Source organism: Pseudoliparis swirei, chromosome 19, assembly GCF_029220125.1.
Source record: "Pseudoliparis swirei isolate HS2019 ecotype Mariana Trench chromosome 19, NWPU_hadal_v1, whole genome shotgun sequence".
Classification (NCBI taxonomy): domain Eukaryota; kingdom Metazoa; phylum Chordata; class Actinopteri; order Perciformes; family Liparidae; genus Pseudoliparis; species Pseudoliparis swirei.
The window spans coordinates 4,997,385-5,018,681 of NC_079406.1; the positions used below are offsets into that span (position 1 = coordinate 4,997,385).

The following is a 21,297-nucleotide window of genomic DNA, read 5'->3' on the forward strand; positions in this document are numbered from 1 at the left end:
GTCTCAAACCGACAGTACAGTAGTGTGCTGTACTGCACACTACTGAACTCCACTGTACTGCACTGCACTCTACTGAACTCGACTGAAATCTAACTGTACTGTAATGCACTGTGCTCTACTGTACTGCAATGCACTGTACTGTGCCATAATGGACTGTAAAGCACTGTGCTCTACTGTACTGTAATGCACTGTGCCCTAATGGACTGTAATGCACTGCAATATACTGTACTCTACTGTAATGCACTGTGTCCTAATGTACTGCACTATACTTTTCTGTAATTCACTGTACTCTACTGTAATTCAGCTGGCTGGTGAAGAAAATCAAACAACTAACAGGCTGAACTGGTGGAGACCAAAACAGAGCTAACTAGAACGGGCACTCGGTAGAGCGCATACCTTCACATATCACAAGATTGGGCATTGAATTATGAACATGTTGGCATTAGTTGCATGCCAATTGGATACAAATTGACCGCGCTATGGTAAAAATAAGATTTTGTCATGACCTTGACCTTGACCCGATCGATCCCAAAATCTAATCAAATGGTCCCCGGATAATAACCAATCATCCCACCAAATTTCATGCGATTCGGTTTAATACTTTTTTAGTTATGCGAGTAACACGCATACAAATAAATAAATAAATACAGAGCGATCAAAACATTACCTTCCGCATTTTCAATGCGAAGGTAAAGATAGGAGGGGGAAAAGTCCAATGCAATGAAAATGTTGCTTCTGACTGTTGGAATGCGTCAATAGGCACTTTGTTTGCTAATACATTGGCCAACAACTTTATCAGACAATACTAGGTCGGGTTTCAGTTTTTTTATATTTTGAATTGGAGGTTATTTCAGTTCATGACGTTTCTCTTGATAATATATTGTAGTTTCTGAGTTTAGATTAAAATCTGAAAGAACACTTGACAGCCCACATGTTTAAACATAGGGTCAGTGTTATTATACCAGCTTTGTCCAATTCAGTAAAAGCACCTTTTTGACTGAATGGCTTTTTCCTTATGTCACGATTCATGAATGAAAACAATAATGACTTGTGAATGTGTAAATAAATGACTGCTAGAGTTTTCCCTCGACGCACACTGTGTGCATCTTCTGTAGTTCTGTCTCATTGTCATGTTAATAACTAATATCAGCACCGAACGGTGTTTCATGAACAAACACACTTTTTTTTGGCTTGGAGTGTTTCAATAATTCTGGAGTTCAATGTGATTGCAGCCCCATACCTGCAGTCACAGACAAGAAAACAACATTTACACTGGAACGACATCATACACGTTAGTTTTTTGCATCGGCTCGGACAGAAAACTAAACGTCAGATGAAGTGAGAAAAATTAGAAAATCAGTCACTTTCACATAAAAGACAAATAAATACTGTAATATCAAGAGTGGGCATTACTAGAACAATTCAACACAACAAGAAGTAATCTTAAATAAAAAGTCTGTGTTCATGTTTATGTGTTCATTTGATTTGTATGTACAGTGGCCACGTACTGTAATTGGAAACATACAATCAAGGAAATATGCACTCTAATTAAAAGTAATCACACGATATGTCACCATGAATATAAACGTACGTACACATTCACAAAAGACAGCCTTGTCAAAAGTGCTGCAGACGGTGTAGAAAACAGGCAGGAGATCGAGGATCACGCTGCAATCCAGAACTCTGCAAAGGTATGTGTGCACAGCTGCTGGAGGTATTTGGTTCGTCTCTTCGTCCCCAGACCAGAACCCGGCCAACGCTGGTCTCTAATTAGAGGGGACCATGTTCTTTATATTGGGTTCTCTGCTTAAGTAGGTGGCCCAGTAAACCAGGTTGAAGCTGCTAAAGAGAACCGGGAACAAAACCCTCGACATCCGGTCGATTTTGCTCACGCTGTTGAACGTCTTCTTGCTGTCGGGGACTCTGCCGTCCTCTCTGGGCTTGTTAGGATCTGAAGCGCCCCCTTTGGCGATGGTCGGAAGTGCGCCGGAGTCCTTGTAGATGTTCGGCGCGTAGTTGGCCACCGCGACGGCGTAGGCGTTGTTCTTCTTCATGACGGACGCCCGCTCTTTTTTCTGTGAGAACACCGCGAGGATTAGACGCATAAAAAAAGGTTCGGAAGAGAGACGGCGACCTTGAACGCGTCGCCATCCACGCATGACTTTAAAAACACATGGAAATGAAGGAGAGCGGTAACGGATCGGCGCCAGGGACGAATATGTCAACAATTTCACACGGATGCACCGTGACTCTCACACGTTTTGTTACTTGTAACTTCCATGTAGTAGTGAATCGGACCGCTACCGGTCCGTGGCCCTCCGAATACAATCGCTATCCACCAATAATCAATAAAATATGCGATTAGGACTTCGGAATTTATGCTTTTGATTATCCATGATTTTTAAGTTGACACAAGCAGAACGAAGGTTCGGTTCGGTTCTGTTATGATGCGTTCAGGCTCCGTTCAGTGAAAAGGAGGACTGGGCGAAGGTGAATTTATAACGTTATCGTGAGATGTTCACATGCGATCTCGTAAAATGTGGTTTGGATGAGAAATTTGTATATATTTTCACTATAATATACAATAGATATATATTAGATATTAAGGAGATATTAGAGAAGAATTATGAGTTTTTTTTTTTACTTCCTTACACCAGCTCTAAGCTATAATACATCACGTCTCCTCATTACCTTTTCCGTCACGATGCTCTTCCCGTCCCAGGCCCAGCCGCGCTTCGTGAAGTAGTTGACGGTGGCGAACTCGATGAGGGCGGAGAAGACGAAGGCGTAGCAGACGGCGATGAACCAGTCCATGGCGGTGGCGTAGGCCACCTTGGGGAGGGAGTTCCTGGCACTTATACTCAGCGTCGTCATGGTGAGGACGGTGGTGACACCTGGAGATGGGCGGAAAGAAAGAAAATCACATTCCTTTATATATATATACATTTTTCGGTGTATATATACATATATATATATAGACAGAAAAAACATATATATACACTACCGTTCAAAAGTTTGGCGTCACTTAGAAATGTCTTTATTTTTCAAAGAAAAGCAGTTTTTTTCAATAAAGATAACATTAATCAAAAATACACACTATACATTGTTAATGTGGTAAATGACTATTCTCGGTGGAAACGTCTGGTTTATAATGAAATATCTCCATAGGTGTATAGAGGCCCTTTTCCATCAACTATCACTCCAGTGTTCTGATGGTACATTGTGTTTGCTAATCGCCTTAGAAGACTAATGTCTGATTAGAAAACCCTTGTGCAATTATGTTAGCACAGCTGAAAACAGTTATGCTGGTGATATAAGCTATACAACTGGCCTTCCTTTGAGCTTGAAGTTTGAAGAACAAAATGAATACTTCAAATATTAATCATTATTTCTAACCTTGTCAATGTCTTGACTATATTTTCTATTCAATTTTCAATTCATTTGATAAATAAAAGTGAGTTTTCATGGAAGACACGAAATTGTCTGGATGACCCCAAACTTTTGAACGGTAGTGTATAAACGTAAAAAGTTGGAGTGTCACCTATATACAGTATATATATATATACATACAGAAAAGCATATATATATATATGTATACAGAAAAACATATATATAGTATATAGGTGACACTGCCACTACTGTTTTTCTGTATCTGGTGTTCCGCCTCCAGTCTTAGGTCACTGTTATTAGTTCCACTTGACTTACAGACCAGTCCAACAGTAGCTTTCCCAACTGGATTAAAAAAATAAAACACTGAAGCCTCTCAGAACGGCCTCCTCTTTCCTCTTTCCTCGTTCCTCTTTCCTCGTTTCATCCTGTTTTCTCCTGCTCCCTCCATTCGTCAGCAACTTCCAGTCCACCGCTGGATTAACCCCTCGTGCTCACAGACGTGACTAACTAGCGTGTTTGCTGTCCGTTCGTTGTGTGTGTCTGTGTCTGTGTGTGTGTGTGTGTGTGTGAGAAAAGGCCGCTGACGGAGGCCGACACTCACCGAACACGGTCCTCGCCGGCACCGACTCTCTGTTCAGCCAGAAAGACACCTGGGAGAGGATGACCGTCATGATGCACGGGAGGTACGTCTGGATGATGAAGTAGCCGATCTTCCTCTTCAGGTGGAAATGAGCCGTCATCACCTTGTATTCACCTGCGGGGACAAGAATCAGGGGCATATGATGGTTGAGTACCAGCGCTCTCGTCTACGCAGTAATCCACGCTCAGTTTACGTCACATGACTTCAATTCATGTTTTTGCATGCCTGCATTTGACACCTGTGCACTCTGGTTAGATTAACGTCTCTGGAGGAAATGATCAAAACCTGTTTCTGTAAATCTGCTTTTATTTTTTTGGAAAAGAGGTTATTATAATCATGATAGAAGTGCTCCTAAATATATATTTTATGGCAGTTGCCATGTTGTTGAATCCGATTCCCCCTGTATTAAAGCCCTATAGGGTTAACTATACAGCTAAATTACAGAGAATGCAACGCCGACTACTAAAAAAATAAAGCGACACGTACTGTACACAAATATTTACCACTGCCACCACAAATAATATTCGATTGCAAGAAGCAAAAATCTAGATTTCTTCAAAGTAAAAGCAACGTTCTTGAAAACGCGAATAATCAAACCCAAACGCAGCAATGTAGTTTAGAATGGAAGATTCAGATCATTTGGAAGCGATCAATCGAAAATAAATAAGCAGGTAGGATGAGGCACAGACTACAGGTGGGATGGTAGAAATGGCCACGATGGTCGAGTGCACGGGGGAAGCGTTGGAAACTCCCACTGCACAGGAAGGGGTCTTTTATGAAGTGACTTTATCAATGCTCATAAAAGACCCCTTCCTGTTGCATGTTCACTGCTCCGAGACGCCAAAGCAGACGTGGTTCGCGTTTGATGGAATGATACCTGCGTCCAGAGAAAAGCCGGCGGTGTGATTTCCTGTCGGCCGAGCGAAGCTGCAGCGGCAGGCGGGCTTTCCAAATAGAAGATGTCTCAAAGAGAGGCTGAGATTAGACGTGAGGAGAGAAAGATGTGTTCTCCATGGCAACGGAACAGAGAGACAATCCTGAAGCGCAGGCCTTGATACACGCTGCCACTCGGCAAGAGGAAAGCCCTTTTCAGTGTGTGTGTGTGTGTGTGTGTGTGTGTTTGTTGGGTGGTCAATTCAAAGGACTAATCCCAAACGATTTTTTAAATTCCTTCTTTTTATTCTGTTGCTCTGTCGTTTTACCACCTGCGATTCCAGCACTTGAGGACCAATTCCCTCTCACACACACACACGCACACACACACACACACACACACACACACACACACACACACACACCACCAAGGTACTGGAATTTAGTAGAAATGCTCCCACAGTACCCCGTGGAGCTCGACATCTTCTGTAATTTAATTTGCATGCCAGTGTCGATGCTGTGGAGGAGGAGGAGGGGTCGGGATTTTTAGCATCTCCCTGTCTGGTTTTGGTTTTCATAGCTTTACTGTTTTTGATTCAGCCTCTCTGGTTTTCACAGCAACCAGAGAAAGTAATCAAGCGGCTGGTGAACAAAACAAAAGTCAGATATTTTGCCAGGTGGACGAAATAAAACGTCACAAAACGTCTGCTAATGTTACTTCGCATCAGCCAGATCTGTAAAAAGCAGTGGCGGGCCTGGGGCCTGGGCCTTCAGTGAGGTCCTACACAGTCCCACCTGAATTAATCCACCTCTTATTACGATCATTATGATGCCATGGCTCTAGACCAGGGCTGCTCAATACGTCGATCGCGGCGTAGTATTGGTAGATCGCATGACATTTTAAAAAATTGGCCCGCCCCCGTCATTTTCTCTATAGCACGTCTTTGTTCATTTATTAAACTAAACAGCCGTCTGATGTTGATCGTATCTACACAACAGCATGTCATTTCTCTCGGCTCTCCGTCTCGCGCGCTGCAGAATGCGCGCATCGGGACGGAGAAAAAGAAGAAGAAAAGTCACTGGCACTAGTTTGTTCACTAAACAGGGCATTGTCGCACCAAAAGAAAAAAGTATATGCTCGACCAAATCGACATCTTCTCCTCCTTCCGCCATTGTGGGTTGAAAAAACAGCTTTGTAGTCCGCGAATTAATTCCTTTATCAAATTCAGTTTCCTAGTTCTGAGGTTTTGCGTCTACCTGCCCATAGGACCCGCCTCTCAATATTGGTAATCCAATCAAAAGACGTGCAGCACTCCGCCTGCTAGCTGCTCCTGTGCCGGTTCCGGGGCCTTCTAGAAGGCCTACAGGAGCCAACTCTAAAGCTGATTGGTTGACACAACATTGTCATTCCCATTCACTTGAAGCTACCAGCGCCCGCAATGTTGATTCTGAAGGCCTAAGGGCAGATTTTAGCCCCCTGGCAACACACGATGGCTGAATATGATTGGATAAAAGATCTAACATAAACACCAGCCCTCCAAATCTCAACCTGGCGCTGGCAGCAGCGCAACCAAGAGGAACGCTATGAAATTAAGAGAATAACTCTTACTCTGGGAAATAATTGAATACATATTTGTGGGAAAATATATTTAGAAACAAATATATATTCTGATGATGTTTAGGCCAGCAGAGAAGGCCTTGCTGGCCCTGACGGCCCGCCACTGGTAAAAAGCCAACTACCTGCCCATTGAACCTTAAAAGATGATAATATGACATTGTTGTGTTTACGGCTTGTTTCTGCTGCCCCCATGAGGCCAAAACAATCCGTAACTGTAGGTTTTAAATAACAGATGTAGTATAATATAACGACGTATACTACCCAAGTATATGAACACTTTATTAACGACGTAATGTGTACACCTCTACTCCTGGGTTCAAACAACCTCATTTACAGCCATCAGTCACAAAAACACATGCTAACTGACGGCAGGCCAAGAATACGCAAAATACAACCAAGTGAAAATCGGAGAGGAGATTAAAATAACTCTTTGATTATCGGTTTGAATCCAAAGCGGAGGAAAATAGAAAACTACGGTCGCCTGTCAGAGTTCACGTCGGGATGGGCTCGTTACGTACGGTATCTCTCCCACACCATGTGAAGGGAAGCATTACCCACCGTTCTGTTTGGTTTGTTCTCATCTATAATGCACAAGATGTTTTCAACAACAAAACAAAACACGCAAGCCTCGTGGAAACCGGAACAGTTTCACTGAGTGCTTTTAAAGTATAGCGACCACATGGACGTGTGGCTGAGTGCCGGTGCGTTCAGGGTCTTATGCAAGATGTCCGTCCCCTGCGAAAGCCCAAGAGCACATTCCTTCGTGCCAAATGACCTAGTTTGCAAGTACGCTACACCAAACACTGACACACGAGTGATGAATAATTCATTTTAAAAAAGGCAGCCAATCAGATAATGTGGAGTGACGAGTTCAACAGGAGGGAAGAGTCACCGGCAGGCATTCTGCCTCCTACCCGAAAAAAAGGCAGCGTGCACACCACTTAACCGAGATAGAAGCATTTAGAGCATGGGAGGAACCTCTTCCTCAGTGAAAGCGAAGCAGGGATTCCCCTGACAATGGGACGCAGTCACGAGGGGAAACGCTCCACACCGGTAATTGAGACCCATAGGGAGTCGAGGCGGAGCACTCGGCGTAGGGATCTATTTCTTCCCTTTTGGTGGAAGCATTTTATCCGCACGCAAAAGGTAAAATATGTTAAACCTCTTCAATTGCTATAATCAGGATGAGGATGCTGTCGCGATGATCTGGCTAGAGCATCGGGGATTACCACACAATCAAAGACCAGGTCTACACGTATGAAACATGTGAGGTCCAACTCCCCCGACCCGTGACTTTACAGATCCACCGGCAACAGAACTTCTCAAACTCTTTCACGGCCCTCAAAATGTCCCTCTTTCTTCACGTCGCCCCCTCATGACACAACAACAGACTCCAGGGTTGCCAGGTCTGTGTGACAAAACCAGCCCAATGGCCAATCAAAACCAGCCCAAAAACCAGCCCAATATCAGAACTCAAAATATGCCCGTGCCAAACCATATACACTCCTTTTAAAGTCCATGTCCATGTGCTGATCTGGAGTCAGTTTGGTAGGATTTGGGTATAAATAAATTATTTCATTTAAAATATGGATTTTTATTTAAAGATATTCATGTAATTTGCATGCAAAATAGGTCTACCCGAACCAGCGGACAAAAAATTCAACCCGCGGCAACACTTCAAAAGTAGCCCAATTCCGCGGGAAAACCGTGGACCTGGAAACATTGACAGACTCCCTCCGATACCTCCGATACCGGTGGTCGTGTGTCCCTGCATCCATCTATATTCACTCAAACCTGCTTTGTGAAAATGGTCCTTAGTGTCCATCTTCACACAAACTGACTAAAGTGTCCATATTCAAAGATACCTCTTGAAAATGGACTAAAATATGCAGGAAAACACTTGTTCTCCTTGTAATTGCAGCACGCCTACACGTTTCTCACCATTACGATTATGATTAGTATTATTATACTGCTATCCTGAATCTCTTCAGCTTCTCTCATCACATTTTCTTATCAGTAGTATTTCTAAAATTGCACCTCCTCTGTTGCTCAGTGACAGACGAGTGTGCTTCCTCCTAACCTTCACCCACATGAACAGCCTCTCACTACTTGACTTAAAAGGTGCCGTCGATCCAGGCGGAGCAAAAGGGAGGCAGCAGGTGTTCGTCGATTTTGGGAATCCCCGTGAAACCAATCATATTCAGAACTTATTTCTCTATTTAACTTGTTTTTTAAAGTTCTTTCTCCTTGATACCACCATGATTCATAATTCTTCCCGACTGTCTGCTAGGCCTGCTGCCACCGTGATCCGACCCCAGATAAGCGGATAAATGGATATATGGGAATTATTTGCAATGGTCCCTGCGTGTTTCACTCTGCCACCATGCATTGCCCAAGGAGTGAGCTTTACCGAGAGGAGGGCCGCGTGGCAGAGTCCATTTGTATTTCCATTCCCATTTGCTGTGTGACACGATCGCAAGCAACAGAATTAAGCTCGAAACATGATCCGATGTGAGGTCCTGGGACGGGGATGCCGGATGTGTGCAGATTGTAAAGCCCTCTGAGGCAAATGTGTAATTTGTGATAATGGGCTCTACAAAATAAACTGAATTGAATTGAAATGAGCGGTACGACAAAGAAGACCAAGTGACGGACATCTTTGATCCTCAGTGTTCTCCAGTCACCCTGTGAATGTGTGTATTCATTGAAAACTGTTTTTTCCTGCTTACAATGTCACAGCCTGTGGTTGTCCAATGGAGTCTGGTTGATTGGAGGGGGGGAATGTTAACTGTGTGTTTTATTTGTTTGTAAATCAACAATAATTGTTCAAATCCCGATTGATGTTATAATTTTTTTTAATAGGCCCTACATGTTTTTAATCTGCGTATAATGTTTGAAGGAATAAAAAAAGATTTCTTGTTATAAAAAATGTTAATTTTGTGAATTTTCTTTTTTTAAATAAAAAAAGAACACACTTATCCATTTTCTACCGCATACCGGCGCCAGTACCATCCAATGTGTGCTCTGGTAGCGCGGACTTGGAAGGACCCGTCTGACCCGTAGACTCCAGTTCTGGCCCCGTTTCTTTGCTTTTGAGTCTTTGAATTAGTTTTCCTTCTATTTTTAGCCCTGATTATCTCTTTCTTCAAACAGCATATCTATGTAATTGTTGTTTTCTGTATTCAGTGTGTGAACAATTATGCCTGTAGAAAGTGTATTATTATATTTGATGTGTTTCTGTACAGACATGAGCAGTGGATGTGGTTACTGCTATACATCTCAAATATATGTTTATTAAATATATGTCTCAGTGCATTAAAACAAGCCTGAACATCTTTTTATACACAACGTAGAAGAACTGTAACAAGGAGACTTGAAGGAGGGAGAATTGACCGCTTCGCTAATCCTTTCCATTTAATCTCTGTTTCTATGCCTGCAGGCATTCTGCCCTCTATCAAACAGCACTTAACCTAAATACGGTGTAAAAACCTGTAAATAACCTTCTGAAAAGAGTATTACGTGTTCTCTTTGGGAATATTTTAAAAGAAGGAAAAAAAGTGGTACAATTAAGCTAGTTAGCCCTGCGTGCTAACGCTCGCGGCTCACGTGAGAGCTGGGAAACACACGGTTGACAACGTTTGTATTTTTTTTGTAAAGGCAAAGAAGAGGACGACCGCGCTCTCTCTCTCTAGAGCTGCTTCCACAGGCGAACATGCAGACGGTAGACGGCAGACGGACAACACCTTCTGGACGCAACGGGGAAAAGACAAGCTAATCAGACGCAGGACCAGATGTCGCTAGAGTGATGCAATACAACACAATAAAAAGCATTGTGTGTCTCCTATTCTGGGTCATTATTCTAGTAATGCACGTATAGCTATACAAATGCAGCTTTCCCACTTCTACGGATGACTGGAAAAAATGACCCACACCCTCCATGACAATGTCAAGATATGGGAACCGGCCGTAGACGTGGTGGACCCCTCTGGGCCGGACTTTGCCCCGCCAGATTAAAAGCACTGGTGCCGATGATGACTGGATTTGATGATGGAACCCAGATGTATTTATGTCAGAATGTGGGAATATGTTATTTTATGTGGTTTTTTACATTATTTTAGGTCTGTTTTTTGTTGTTCTTTACACTATTCTTTCTCCATTAAAGTATCCTTAAAGTCCTTGTCTTGTTCATTTGTCAAATGAAAATAAATATACATATATTTTAAATAATCAAAAAATGCAGCTTGCCCTTGTTATGCTATCGCAGACTTAACTTTCTTAAAAATCATCCGGTTGTATTCTGTGTCTGCCTCATCTCATTATAACATCCTGCTCTAATATCTGGTTTGACCGTCCACCGTTTGTCTGATTCCCTGTGAATGCAGCATTAATAGTGCACCCCATATTTGTGAAAAGGCTTCAGCTAATAAGTCTATTAGCCGATATCATTTTTCTTTTCTTCAAAACCTTTCGGAGAGCTCGACACACTTTGTACCCGTTCATTTTGTTCTTCAAGTCCATGTTTTACAACTCTGGACTCCACCAGAGTTAATCACCCCGTCCACTAATGAGCTCGCCACTGATGGATTCACTCGCTACCGTCTCCCGCGGGTCCATCAGAGTGGATGCCGATGCACGCCGAGTGATTCACTTCCTGGGCCCACAACATCGATTTTGTTGTTGTTGTCATTTCCCGCATCACTTCACTTTTGTGAGACATTTTAGTCTTTAGGCGGCAATGTAAGACACTTAGAATCAGAAGAAGAACACGAGAGCAGCTTTTTCTTTCCTCCCAGAGCTCCTCCTGTTAGTGACTGACAGCGACGACGGACAGACGCGCTCCCTCACGTCTAATTCTGCATCAGCATCTGTCCTTTTAAAAAATGTTTAATTATTCATTTAAAATCCATCCAGAGAAACTGCACTGCTTTGGGATGTCTGCTCGTCTTTGTTCTCCTATAAGGAGGGGGTGGAGGGGGTGGAGGGAGGGGGGGCGTTATGAAGTGGAGCAGCGGCTCACCTGTCGTGCTGCTTATTTAAAAAGTCTCCAGGCCAAGTGAAATGCAGATTAACAAAATACGGAAAACAAAGTGGGGAATTCAAGACGCATGACGTGCCGAATTCTTGCTTTGTCGAATCTCCGTCACGTAGAAGCCCGAGCAAATATATCTCTGCTCTGTGAGTCACAAAAAAGGCAACAACAACAACAACTAGAACGGGCACTCGGTAGAGTGCATACCTTCGCATATCACAAGATTGGGCATTGAATTATGAACATGTTGGCATTAGTTGCATGCCAATTGGATACAAATTGACCGTGCTATGGTAAAAAGAAGATGTTGACCTTTTCATGACCTTGACCTTGACCTTTGACGCAATTGATCTCAAAATCGAATCAAATGGTCCCCGGATAATAACCAATCATCCCACCAAATTTCATGCGATTCGGTTTAATATTTTTTGTGTTATGCGAGTAACACGCATACAAATAAATAAATAAATACACGGCGATCAAAACATAACCTTCCGCATTTTCAATGCGAAGGTAACAACAACAACAAAACATAGCAAGCGTTTCACAGCGAGCCGCGGACGCCTCCTGCAACATCTAACCCAGACGAGCACAAGATCCTCCCAGTTTGATGTTCACACCGATTGGAACTGAGATATCTGTGTTTCTGGCTCACTCAAAGTTTTCAGGTCACAGTTTTGTGCTAAAGAGCCACATGAGAAGTTTTAGAGTTAGACTTCTATATATATTCTTAAATCTCCCGTATCCCCTGGAGTGCCTTTACGTACCATCAGGGGTACACGTGCCCCCATTTGAGAACCACTGCTCTAGACGACCAACATGTTGACCATGCCATCGACCTGTCACTCAGAAGTTAGTCCCGCCCTAAAGCACACCTTGCTTTAATGGTCTATTTGACTCTAAATGGGACCATCATTTACTAAATGAACATCATGCTGTATTAAATAAACTAGAGATTAGAACCATACACTTGTGTTTACCATGTTTACTGCGGTAATAAATAGGTTTCTCATAGACTTCTATACAATCTGATTTATTTTTGCAACCAGAGGAGCCGCCCCCTGCTGGGCATTTACTTCACCCTTTGAAAACCAGGGGTTGATGTTTTTTTAACATGACGTAGACCTGACTTTATTTATAACTTGACGCCTTGTGTTTCTTATTAAATATGCACATTTTGGTGGCTTTGTCATTTCTTAAATGTTGGAAAATACACCAAATCCACTTTCTGTGCTATTCCTGAGACGTTTTTTTATTTATTTGGAGGATCATTCACTGCAGAGGACGGAGGTCAGTGTGATGCCAGGGGTTTGACCCCCTCTACCTTTTTTGAACTACACCGCCACGTCAGCTTACCCGTACTCGACTTGATCGTCTCCTGTCCCACCGTTTGCCCCAGCAGGTCGTACTGGTTCAGGCGGGAGCTTTCTCGTTCCACCACCACGGAGTCGGAGGCATTTATAGTCCATTCATAATTCACTTCTGAGATGGTGTACGCATCTATACAAAAAAGAAGAAGCAGAAGAGGATATAAACCTGGGATGCAGCTGCAGCTATTGATGATTTTTCAGTGACCCAAATGAAAAGCCCAGACAACATTGTGTGTGAAGCTGCATTTCTAGAGAGGAAAAATGAATGCTGTGGAAAAAAAAAAAATCTCTCAGTGGCTGACAATGGAATTTATAAAACGCCAACGAGCAATTGATGCACAGTGACATTTGCCCTTTTCCGTCACAGCATACACTGAATGGGACATTTCAAAGCCTATATGAATGTCTGATGAAACAGGAAAAAACTCATTTAAAACATTCTGCCATTCATGTCGCGCTACAGATTGCTGTATTGTTGCAATAAATGAGCTTCATGGGAAATACTATAAGCCACATGAATGTATTGACAGTATATATTGAATTAATGTGAGAAGCCAAGGCATTTCAGACATGAACCACCATGCACTGGGGCCCTGGTTCTCAATAATCCTTTGTTTTTTAAAATCAAGATCTTAAAAAGCAGCGTGAAGCAAAAAGTTATTCATCCAAATGTGAAGAAGCCATAGCAATAAATTAGGGATTACAACAGATTAAAATTCACAAAATAAAATATTTGGATGAGTTTAGAGTTCATTCCCCCATATGGAACATCCACAATCCAATATTTATCCAACAATATTTATTTATTTACTCCTTTCTCTGTCAGTTATTCTATATAGATCTTTTTAATTGCTGCATTTTGTTCAAAATTTGAAGTTCTCCTTGCCGAAAAGTAAGTCATGCAGGTCCTGAGGCTCTGGCCAAAGAATCAACCTGCATGGCTAAAAGTAAATGAAGAAAGAAAGAAAATAGCTTTTCACTCATAGGTCCCTCAGGTGCTACCATCATCATCATCATCATCATCATCAGAGTTACTCACAGCTGCCAAATTTGAGTGGACAAGAATGAAAGTCCATGGGGAAATCCTCCAGATGCATCGGGCACTCTGCATGCACAGTCAACCTGCATCCAATTCACATAAAAGTAAGGAGACTTTGCAAATGCACGGAAATCAAACAGCACCGATTAGTCGGACTGTTCCTTTAAATCCACCTCGGCGCGTTAAACGCAACTCTACGACTTGGTGACTGGCATTACCTCATGGTGTACAGCAGAGTGCCGTCATCTTGGATCCTCAGCAGCTTGTTGGGCATGGTCATGTTGTGAGCCACGGACTTCTTCCCATTGTGGAAGAAAGTGTCCGGGGTCCAGATCTTACTGGCCATCAGGTTGTTGAGGGGCAGAATATTCATCGGCCCGTTAAATTTCAACCTCTCATCCTTCCAGCTCTGCCGGAAGAAAACGTCTATGGTGTACTCCTGTGGGCGGAGGAGGGGAGGAGGGGGGGGGGGGGACATGAATAAATAATAGAACTGTTATTATTACTTTTATTTCTTATGTTTCAACTTTCCACTATACGAAAATATGAGTCTTGTTGTCCCTGACGAACATTGCTAAATAAAACACGGGGCACTTTCCGCTGCCCGACAAGCAGCAGGTCTTCACGACTGACTTCCCCCTGCCGCTTTAAAAGCCGTGCACCGATTGGCTCTCTATTTGTCAACGCTCCATCAAAGGTGAGTTCCCCGTGTTCCTCTCGGCTCTCCGAGGCCGAGGCGACCCCTTGACCTGCAATCCTCTGTTGTCACGGAAAGGAAAATATATATTTTTTGAAAGGTTTCGGGCAGAAAGCGCTGCACTCTGAAATGTGTGTGTGTGTGTGTGTGTGTGTGTGTGTGATTCACGCACAGCAAGAGAGCGTGAGAGGGAGATAAATTGAGATAGTGTTTTTCTTCTCAGTTTGAAAGGCCTGTGACGTTTAGACCGCGGGACACTGACACACAAACTAAAGCCTTTCTCTTAGCTCATTACACTAAATCATTATTACTATTTGGTCTCTTCGTATTGTTTTTTTGTGTTGAAATAAGCCGACTGTAGAACTAATAATCGCGAACATTATATTTGAAGGGAAAAGGAACGCACAAACGACCCCTCAGAGCACAAGCATAGTTTAGTTTAGATATCATCTAACTGTGTTTTTCTCACCAGACAATTTTGGCGATATATTTACTGATGTTTTATACGTTTTATTCGTGTCAAATATAAAATCACCAAAAACGAATTATGTAATGTCTGCGTTGCTTATATAGTTCTGAGCCAGAGACCTCTAATTTAGTTTATGTCAGGAGAACGTGTCAGGAGAACGTGTCAGGAGAACGTGTGAGGAGAACGTGTCAGGAGAACATGTCAGGAGAACATGTGAGGAGAACGTGTCAGGAGAACGTGTCAGGAGAACGTGTCAGGAGAACATGTGAGGAGAACGTGTCAGGAGAACATGTCAGGAGAACGTGTCAGGAGAACGTGTCAGGAGAACGTGTCAGGAGAACATGTCAGGAGAACGTGTCAGGAGAACATGTCAGGAGAACGTTTCAGGAGAACATGTCAGGAGAACATGTCAGGAGAACGTCAGCCAGGAGGATGTATTAAGACCTATTTTACTGAACCATTCTGTTGACTTGTGCAAACATAAAATTACATTAAGATGATGGAAATATGTATATTGTGTATGATATCTGGGCCTCTTACGAGCCTACTTCTTGGGTTTGAGCGTTACTGGCTGTCGACAGCTCATGATGACCTCTGACCTTTTGCTTGTCAGGAATGATTTGGCTGAAATGCAGCGGAGGGAGACCCTGAGGTAGAAATGTAGTCGATCGCTGTGGGGATCTGGATCTGGGGATTTACTCCGTGAGCTCATTTACATTTTTTAATAATGTATTAAATTGTGTCCGCATAAGTGCTGATTTAAGTTGAACTGCGTGCCTCCTAGTTTACATATCTTTCAGGGGCCACAGCATTGAACTCCAACGTCATAACTGCTAAATCAATGGATCAATCACTCGGAAAAATGGGACAGAAGGGACGCTGATAATATGATGTGAGGGCGGGCGCATGTTTCAGAATGATAAGCAGGAAAGCCCCGGATAAACAAAGCAGTGACTGGAATAACAAGAGGACTTTCAATAATTTATAAGATGAAAATTGTCAGATGAATAGACATCGTGCCGTAGTGTGGACAACTCGTCCCACTTCAGCTTCGTGCGTGTGTGTGTGTGTGTGTGTGTGTGTGGAGAGAGGGAGAAGGCGATGATGCTAAAAATGAAAGGAGGGAAAGCGGTAATGGTTCTAAAAATAAACCAAAAGAGGCATCTTTTCTTCTTTAAAGTATGAACGGGGAGTACAAGGCCGTCCTGTGGAGTGGTGTTGTTCTTGTGTTGTTGTTGTTGTTGTTTTCAGCAGCAAAGATGTGGGTGAATAATCAAACAGGATAAATAAGTGTCCAATGTCTGCTCTCACCATGTCTGTGTCTGAAACTGGTCCGAAGCTGGTGACGTAGATGTTTGTCTTCACCTCAGTGATCCTGTCTGGATAAGAGACAACAATAACAATGAGAGGCATTAACACACGTTCAAATGAAAACAGTTAAAGAGGCATTAAAGTGGAGAATATGAGATTCCTTTTAACATACACGTGGCTTTTACAAAAAAAGAAATGTCGGACTCGTCACAGGTTTTTTTGTACAGGCAAATAAATCTAAATCTGAATCTCAGAGGCAACATTGAGCAATGATGGGTTTGAAAACACATTTGAGTTTGTTGTTATGATCACTACAGTTTTCACAAAATCAATCCCAATTTAGAAGTAATTTTCATCTCCAGTGGCGAAGTCCGCCATACCCGTTAGCTACCGCCGTTCCCGTTAGCTACCAATGTTACTGTAGCAGGCCTGACCCCGCCACCCGTGGGCTTCCCCCACCAGCACCAAGGATCCACCAGACACAGAGAGGTTTTGCTCGAAGACATGCTTTTATTCTCGAAACACACACCGAGCAGACCGCCAAACATGCGCCTCTGCTCACCTTCCTCCTCCACTCTCAAGTGGGAGCTTTTATAAGGGTGGCCTCGGCTGCTGACTGATTGCCAATCACCAGCAGCCGAGGCCAAATCAGACACAGCTGCCAGTTACCAAACGCACGACTGAGGTCACCGTCCGACAACCTTTTTTAGAGACATGTGAAGTATGTTTCATTTCCTACATTTCCTAATGCTGCTGCTTCACATCAAAGACACGAGGAGGCTTTTATTGTGAAGGGGTCACGGGAAAGGCAACGCATTTGTATTTGCGGAGATTAGCGCCCGACAGCCGTCGTTCAACAGCGAAGGTCATTTTCTGGGATCAATATTGCAGCGAGTCGCGGAGCCGGAAGCTGCTGACGGGCAGCACACCTCCCCCCCTCAGCGGGGACCCATTGGACTGTGTGCGGAAAGCAATTATTGACCTCGTTCTTTATGGAAACAGCTTCCCCCCCCCGGTGATGATCCTCCGTTGCACAAATCGACAAAGTAGCTGCTCGACAAGCGTTTGCTGGAGTATCAAACCGCATCGGCTGAGAGGCTTTCCCCAGGAATAGAGCGGCAAATATTGCGCAACAAAGATTGTTCCAGAACGCGTAAAGTGGGCGGGGCCCGACTTCACCAAGCAAACCCGACTCATTGTGCCTTTAAGATGACAAACAGAAGGGAAAGAAATGTCAGTAAACCCATCATGTTCTGAATATATAAGTAGTTAAAGATGTTATTATTTTCACGATCCATAGTGAATGAAAAAAAATCAGTTGTTGTTAAATCGATGATATTTTTCTTCCAACGCTTAATTGTTTATGAAGGTACATATGTGTCTTTATTACGCAAGCAAAAAAAGATGCTTTGGGAGCAAATGACTTGTATGTTCGTTTATTAATTGTTAGTTTTGATTATGAAACAAGAATTTGTTGCTGCAAATCCAAAAGAACTTCGCACTCAAAACGAAAAGCTACGAATTGAGTTTGGACGTAGTGGGCATGAAAGTGGGGCTGCGTCCCTCCTTGTTCTTTAAAAAAAAAAGTCGACACTAACAACATGAAACAAAGGAAAGTGCTGAGCAATATTATGCCAACGTACCTCCACGTCCCCCTCACCGTAACCTCCCGTTAGCATAGCGAGCTAAGAGCCAAGCCCAATCCACCAATAGAAACTCCTCCCTCATTCAGCAGCGCATCCCACTACGTCCAAACTCAAATCGTAGCTTTTCGTTTTGAGAGCAAAGATTTTTGATTTGCAGCAACAAATTCTAGTTTTCATAAGCAAAACTAACAATTTATTTATTTACAAATTACAGATTTATACGTAGATTAGTAAAGAAGGAAGTAAAAAAGTTAAGATTTGGTGAGCCAGTGACGCTGATTTGCAGGAGAACAAAAACATGTCCTAAATGTTCACGCCGACAGCGCATCGGTGCCGCCGCCGCCGCCGCATCAGGTCCGTTCGCCGTCTCCACGCTCTGCCTCTTCAATAATTACTGAAGCTCCATCTCTCATGCTCGGTCAATTAAAAAAAAGCTTTCACGTTTTACTGGACACTGCGCTGCAGACGGCGGCTCACGTACGATCTGAAGGGATCGTTACTCCTCAGCGAAGTGCTCGCGTGTTGCGGAGACGCCGAACCCGCCGCCCGCGTCCCGCCAACAGGACATATTATGAAAATGCTTTCTTATTTATAAGGTGAGGGAAGTGGCAGGTGGCCCGAGGTGCAATCCATTCAGCGGGACATACGGCGAGGTGCATTTATTTATGTAAACCCGGCCTTTGTCTGTGCATCAGGCTGATTTAAAAATGATTAGGTTCCTCCGATGGCTCACCGAGGCGTCCATTAGTTTGATTTATTTGAGGAGAAATGCTCTTTGTGGACTCACAGGTGAAAAACCATGTTTGACCCGAAACGCGGTTGTTGAGCTTTGAAAGATACACGCGTTGTATTTCCGTTCCTTAATACAGGGAACGTCTGAAATGGTTCTCTTATTACGGTTCTTTACACGTCGCGTGTTGGCCGTGTTCTCGTGCACCGTGAATACTGGACTCAAGTTTTCCCACAATGCAAAGCAAGAAGTAGCATTAAACGTGACAATATTTTGGGACCAGTCATTGTTTTTCGAAACATCTCTCTCGATCTCTGAAACATAATTTTTGTTTAAATATACATGAGTCCAAATTTTGCACGACTGAACTCAGACGAGTGCATAGGAGCAAAATACTCGTATTAATTCGATGTTCAATAAGAGTCTAGTTATAGTGCCTTTTTAAATAAATAATATAATTTGTTTTGTCTTACCCAGGGCACTTTCATTTACGTTTATTTATTATTATTTTATTATTATATTTATTATACTATTATTATTATTATTATTATTATGTTAATTATTAAGTCATTTTGAAACGTTATGTTTCCTTTAGATGTTTTGTGCCTTCCAGAGCATTGCTTCACTGTTTAGGGTTGTTGATGTAATTCTTCTATATTTATGTTGTTTTCTAATTATGCATCATATCCAAGTGAGATCTGACCTCTTTCACTTCTATGAAGCGCTGTTTTCTCTTATGAAATATGTATTGTGTGTTGTTGAGCCTAATTTGTTCATGTTTCGGGGGTTTGTTGACATTACCACATAATGGTTTATACATTTTTATATGATGTTTCGTAGAGATTATATGGATCTCCCCTGAATAGCCGTTGCTTGGTCTCAGCGATTCGTCATAGTTCTATGTAAGTGGGCTTATACGCAGGCTTGTTGTTACTGTATATTGTCAATAATTCATTTTCCAATTATTTTTGTTATATCACAGCGGGCATTAAACTAGAATTCCGATCTTGCGTCCTGGTTTTTTGCCTCCGGCAAGCAACCGAGTTGCTTTAACATCCATCGTCCGTCCAAAATGTCACCAACATATCATTTTACCCTATAAATCAATTGTGTGCATTCGTCAGGTTTTATGAGGTCACGGTGACCTTTGACCACCAAATTCTAATCAATTTCATTCCTCCCGAGCCGCCCTGAGATATTTTTAGTTCACGAGAACCGAACGACACAAAGACATCCGGCCTCCGGGCCACAACTGTGGCATCAGAATCACCACACTGTATGAAAACATTAAAATAATAAACCGGAAGAAACACAAATCCACCACCACGTGACAGCTCCAGTCCATTTGCATTACAAGAGTGGAGCAGATTCCCCGAGCAAAAGCAACCATATTTGTACAAATGCTGCTTCCTCACGGGAGCAAAATAACCATAAAAGAAATAAAAGAACAGCCCTCGGGGGGGAAAAACTCTGTTTACTGTTTAAAAACATCCAGAGTGCATTTAATGCCGGAGGACGCCGGGGCCGCTTATTTACAGGGACGAGGACAATACCTAAAGTTCATTTATTCAACAACAACAGTCGTAAACATGGGCTTTTCATATCTTCTGAAGCATCTGGTACAGATGGAACTGCTGAACCGTGTTTTATGGGTCAGGCAAAAAGCTGCCTGTGTGCGGGGACGGAGGAACTTCCCCAACGTCAACTTAACTAACTCCACAGTGAGGACGGAGAGAAAGCATCAGCAAAAAAACAATATTGCACCGCTGCATGGGGATCAGTAGAGTCCAGATTAAATGGATTAAATGTCTTTAACACCGGAGCGTTGCGAGCCTTTTGAACTGATGAGCTGATGTTGTGGTTCTACTCATCACACGAGCAGCAATAGCCACCTTGACCCCAAGGTTATGGATTAGATTAGATTAGATATTCCTTTATTAGTCCCACAGTGGGGGAATGTCATGATCACAGCAGTGGGTGCACATGAGAGATTTAATAGAAAATAAGAATGAAAAGAAAAAACACAATAACAATACTAAATCCTAAATATACAGAGGAAACAAAATATATACACAAGGGAGTGACCAAAGTGAATTTCCAGCAGGTTTAAGTATCTAGGAAAATAAAGTACTGAGTGTGCCAAGATCTCCAGCGATCTACTGCGATCTACTGATCTTTAATCTCCTTATAGATTAAAGACTCGGCCATTCTCAACCAAGAGGCTTCACAACACCACGACAAAGTTGTTCTACCAAACCCAACTGCACACGGCAAGTTAGCGGGAACAAAATCCGAGCACCACAGTGAGGATTAGAGATATGTCATAATTATTTCACACTTCATACAAGGGGGTTTTAGCACAATATTGTCTGTTTGTCAACACCAGGCAACATTAGCGTTCATTTGGACTTCATATTCCCCGTCCTTCCAGCTCTTTGCATTACAAAATGTATAGCTATGAGCGTGAAGTCGTACACACAGAGGA

The 21,297-nt window shown here is 42.8% G+C and overlaps 1 protein-coding gene across 2 annotated transcripts in view; it reads right to left on the reverse strand.

Annotated features, from left to right (window-relative positions):
• Nucleotides 1–578: 578 nt before the first annotated feature.
• The window catches only part of LOC130209916 (gamma-aminobutyric acid receptor subunit alpha-2), a 28,907-nt gene continuing 8,188 nt past the window's right edge, over nucleotides 579–21,297 (reverse strand). For both annotated transcript variants that reach the window (XM_056439838.1, XM_056439836.1), the window contains exons 5-11: nucleotides 16,437–16,504; nucleotides 14,178–14,398; nucleotides 13,960–14,042; nucleotides 12,907–13,050; nucleotides 3,992–4,144; nucleotides 2,692–2,894; nucleotides 579–2,075 (exon numbers count right to left, since the gene is read on the reverse strand). In XM_056439838.1, coding sequence (XP_056295813.1) covers nucleotides 1,767–2,075; nucleotides 2,692–2,894; nucleotides 3,992–4,144; nucleotides 12,907–13,050; nucleotides 13,960–14,042; nucleotides 14,178–14,398; nucleotides 16,437–16,504 — 1,181 coding nt within the window. In that variant the 3' untranslated portion in view covers nucleotides 579–1,766. The remainder of the gene's footprint in view (nucleotides 2,076–2,691; nucleotides 2,895–3,991; nucleotides 4,145–12,906; nucleotides 13,051–13,959; nucleotides 14,043–14,177; nucleotides 14,399–16,436; nucleotides 16,505–21,297) is intronic.